The sequence below is a fragment of the Triticum urartu genome, chromosome 4 (genome assembly GCF_003073215.2).
Source record: "Triticum urartu cultivar G1812 chromosome 4, Tu2.1, whole genome shotgun sequence".
Lineage (NCBI taxonomy): Eukaryota > Viridiplantae > Streptophyta > Magnoliopsida > Poales > Poaceae > Triticum > Triticum urartu.
The window spans coordinates 514,328,997-514,333,666 of record NC_053025.1 but is presented as its reverse complement, the minus strand read 5'-3'; the positions used below and the strand labels follow the sequence as shown (position 1 = coordinate 514,333,666).

At 47.5% G+C, this 4,670-nt stretch overlaps 1 protein-coding gene across 1 annotated transcript; it reads right to left on the bottom strand.

Moving 5' to 3' along the window:
* Positions 1-52: 52 nt before the first annotated feature.
* On the bottom strand, positions 53-1,582 carry LOC125554027 (type IV inositol polyphosphate 5-phosphatase 9-like). Its single transcript, XM_048717656.1, has 5 exons — positions 1,426-1,582; positions 1,140-1,333; positions 861-968; positions 425-758; positions 53-341 (listed from the first exon to the last, which is right to left on the bottom strand). Exons 1-5 carry the CDS (start codon positions 1,450-1,452, stop codon positions 135-137), a joined length of 870 nt encoding a protein of 289 aa, XP_048573613.1. The 5' UTR covers positions 1,453-1,582; the 3' UTR covers positions 53-134.
* Between the last annotated feature and the right edge of the window lie 3,088 nt (positions 1,583-4,670).

Below are 4,670 nucleotides of genomic sequence, written 5' to 3'. Positions count from 1 at the left end.
GTTTGGACGGAGCCTGTAGAAACCTGTAAAAGCCTGTACGTCTAGCATTTTTAGGCAGCAAACCAAACGGATTTGATCGACTTGCGGCATGCACGGAGCGCACGAAGGTAATTAGTGCAGGACGATCGATGTACTTACTCGTGATCTAGAATCTTGTGGGGCGAGGCGAGCGACGGGGAGGAGGAGGAGCAGTGGCGCCGCGGGAAGCTCGTCCGCCGGAGGATCTCCGCCGCGTCGGCGTTGCGGTGCGCCTCGTCGCCCTCCCTGCCGCCGGACGCGAGGTGGCAGCACACGAAGCAGAAGCTCGTGTCACGCAGCCAAAACCTCACGGACACGGCACCCTGCACACAATTGAATCTTTTGTTAGTTGCCGTCCGATGTATCCTCGTATACTCCCCAAGCGCGCGGGCATGCACGCACGCACCTTGTTGCCGAGGCAGCCCATGACGCCGCAGCCGACGCAGGAGACGCTGGGGCGGCGGACGAAGCGGCGGAGGTCGCCGCGGACCCAGACGGTGAGCAGGATGCCCACCATCTGCTTGCTCACCACGCACCGGAAGTCACGCGACTGCAGGCCGCCGGCGCCGTCCCTCACCGGGTGCACCTTCTGCTTCTCCCCTCCCCCGGTGGCGCCCGGCGACGGCGACGGCGACGACCGGTTCAGCGCGGCCCGCACGAGCTCGTTCCACCGCATGCCGATGCGGTTCTTGTCCGCGCCCAGCACGTTCCGCGCTCTCAGCGGCACCACCTCCTGAAATCTGCACACCGGTCGTACATGCCATTTTGTTACTAACCATGCATCCACAAGCCTATGCCGCATGAGCGTCGAGGTCACTGCTCGCTTGGTAATTACTACGTACCCGAGGACGTAGATGTCGTAGGTGCCGTTCCTGGTGTCGAGCCAGTCGGACAGGTCGAGGTCGTCCGGTGGCGCCACGCCGCCGACGTTCCACGTGCTGGCGAACAGCCTGGTCGATCGATCCATGAACCCTCAGTGGCCGGCCAACAATAAGAAAAACCAGCATGCACTCCACGCCACGCCGCAAGTTGGGGTGATGATGATGATCTACTAGCTAGAGCCTAAGCATGGTGGTTGGTGGCGGCTGATTGAGCCAGCAGACATGCATGCACGCACATACCTGTACTTGAGCGTCTTGTTCCGCTGCTGCGGCCGCGGGCGCTTCACGCAGCGCTGCGCGTCGGCGTCGGGGCTGCCGCACGCGTCGAACTCCTCCTCCGCGGCGCCGGCGGCCGCGGGGAAGTCGGCGACGAAGGCGTGGCTCCCGGAGGGCTTCCTGAAGAGCTTGTTGGCCACCAGCCTCGGCCACAGAACCTGGCCGCCACCATATGCACAGTTCAAAGTTAGCTACATACAAAGCTAGCTAGGGCCGGCTAAAGCAGATCGAGAGGGTACGCGACGCCTACCTCCGCCTGGCTCTGATTCTCCAGCATGGCGAGGTCGAGCGCGTGCGCGCACCGTAGCTTAGCTAGCTCGGCTACCGCTAGCTCCTCCTGGGCTGTGCTAGGTAAAGTGGGACGGAGGGGAGGGAAACGTTGGACGGGGTAGGCAAAGCGGGCTTAAATAGGCCGCGATCGGGACGCTAGGCGACGGGGAGCCAATAGACAAGTCCTGCCACTGCGCGGGGTGGATGTGACCGGATGTCGATCAGTGTACGCCTCGCACTGCATGGTGCCCGATGCGGTGACGCGAGACGGGAAGAAGGGGGAGGATCGGTGGCCGTGACAGTGGGGATAAAAGCCGCCTTTTGAGCCTCGATCTCTAGGCGGTCAAAGAGGTGTGGGATCACGGTGAGGTGAAGATAAACTAGATTTTTCCGGGGGACCAACGGGCCGGTGAGAAGCTGCTCATTCAGCCATCAGCCACAGTTGTGGTGGACTGGCGTACGCTGGCTGGCCGTGGTGCATGCTAGCAAAACTCCTATGTCCAGCTGAGGCAACTGGTGTGCTGTTGCCACGACAGTGAGTCCATCCAACGCCTGCTGACTAGTGACTGTCAGCTTCGTTCGGAGAGTTGTTCTTGATCGTTTTCGGTGTGCTTTTGTTTGGGGTTAGGAAAAAGGTTCCAGTCTGGTAGTGTTCTGGTAATTTATTGTCCAGTTATAAGCTTTGTGGGACCGATGTTATTTTTACAAGTGTAGTTTTTGTCAGCAGGTTATATATAGTTACATATAGATTGTCGATGTTTTTAATAGCTTTTGAGATCTCATTGTTACACATGTTTAATTAACATCTCCTTGATATAATATGTCCCTTTTATATTAAAAAAGTGTATATGCATAAAAATGGGAAGCGCTTCTGCGCTTCGTTGCTATGACAAGTAGAGCCGCTGCCAATAGTCCAAGAAGCAAGATCTTGGGGTTGTGATCTGCGAGCTCAACCACAATAATAGAAAAATAGTCTTGCTAAGTCTCAGTCAATTGAAACTTGATTATGTCTCAATCGATGCTATATTAGTGAGCATACATTGAGATCCGGACAAAAAATATTTTCAGATTTTCTTTTTCTTTCTTACATGGTATGCCTCTTGAGTGAGACTTGTTAAATGTCAGTCGACTAAGACCTAGCCAGACCCATAGAAAAATGATATATTCTACATGTTTTTGGTAAAATAATTGCGGGGTAGGCTTTTCGTAATTCGTAGTATGCTGCATTTTTCTTTCATACCCGTAACATATTTGAGTGTGTGTGTGTGCGCGCGCGCAGGCGCATATTATGCCTTTGAGAACTCTAGTATGCCAGTTGTCTACAAAATCAACTTTCTCATGGCTCTTTTTTTTATTGTTTGTTTGACCAAATTTTATTCATCCGCTAAAATGGTTTATGTAACGCACATGTTCAGTACTCTTAGCACTTTTGGAATTAATCTGAAATATGATGTCTAAGCCTAGAGTTTACTCTTAATCAATTACCAGAGTGCCTGGCCCTTAAATTTTTTTTTGCGGTTGGGCCCTTCAAGTTTTCACGGATAAATGTCTAGAGTTAACAAGAGAGCACATAGGCTATCTATAAAAATTAGCAAACAAGAGAGCACGTTGATGAATGGAGAGTCGTCTCTAGGTGAGCACATATAAGTACGCTTGTGATCTCCAATCTTTTTCTAAATCACTGGAATATAATGCATTGAAATTTGGTTGTACGAAATATAAATATTTAAATTAATAATAGGAGAACTAAGACATGATATATTATATTTGATTATTGCATAGTTGTAAAATATTCGTTGAATATCGGTAGCGCAATAGAATGGAAAGATCATTTTCATGCATGGTGACATATTGAAATGCACATTTTCTCGTTCATGGTTGCATTTTGAGATACTTAGATGTTTATAAAAATAGATCAGTTGGATCACCTATTTATTTAGTTATATAGAATTGAATGATTCCATGCAGTCTTAGAAAATTCAAACATATAACCCCCCGCGCAAAAAGAATTATAGATGTCAGATTTTGCGCACCTCTTGATTTACATTTTTTTTGTAGACTACGAGTTAACCCATTTTATCACAAAATGGAATACACATATAGGCCATATTATGAGTATGCAAGCGAGTTTTCTTTTGTCTCAACTTCAAAATTCATTTTCTGTTTTTTGTTCTTGAAAATAAACAAAACACATGTGCTTGGGTGTACAAAATCTATGTCCAGTTGATGTGCCCCGGTTCCAACATGCTACGGTGAATTTTGCATATATAAAATGGTCAGTGCCTGGTTGCAGACGCATCTCTTCTTGTTTTTATGTACAACTAGCTGTATTATTGAACATTCTTTTAAGAGGGGGCACAAGTTTTTTCCCAGCACGTGTTTAAGTATTGTACCTAGGACATATAGGCCTAGTAGGGGGGTTGAGGTCTATAGAGTTTTCAGGCTCAACATGACCAACTTGTACTGCGTGCCACGTCGTGTATGTGATATATAGTTAAATAAATCACATCATGTGGATTTAAGATATTATCTCTCCCGATTAATCCACTTTGAGAAAAGGAAGCTTCTTAATTGTCGTCTATCCAATTTAGGTATGATCATGTGCCCTTTCTTCTGCACACCACCATCAATACTTGAAAATGCTACTTTTATACTTATTCGAGGAATCAGGGGTACCCGTAGTCTAAACTTCAACATTCAGCAACGTAACATACTGATATTTTCGACAAACAATGAATTTTATTAGCTTAAAATAAAGCATCAAAAGGATACAAACACAATGAGCACACACTTGTCTTCGCATAACCAAGATGCACACAACCAACACAAACGAATACATACAAAGAATCATGCTGACAAAAAGCAAAGTCATACAAGACTGAAGAACTACAACAACGACCATCTGCATCAGCCATCTATTGATGTTAGAAGGACAACGAGAAGGGTTCTCTAGCAACAATGTCTCAGGAAGAGAATGGCGCTCAAGAGTCGCCATTGCCGAATCTAACCACCAAAAGTTAGATCTTGGATTTTTACTATGAAGATCAAGTCTGAAAATTTGAACAATGCATTCAACAAGGTAACGACGCAAAAACACAACCATTGCCTGGTATAACCAACTAGGGTTTTCACCCCGGAGCTAAAGACCCAATACTAAAGAAGTACCATTAAATCGAAGTCATCATGTGCTGTTACTACACTTTCATCGACCATATATCTGCAAGT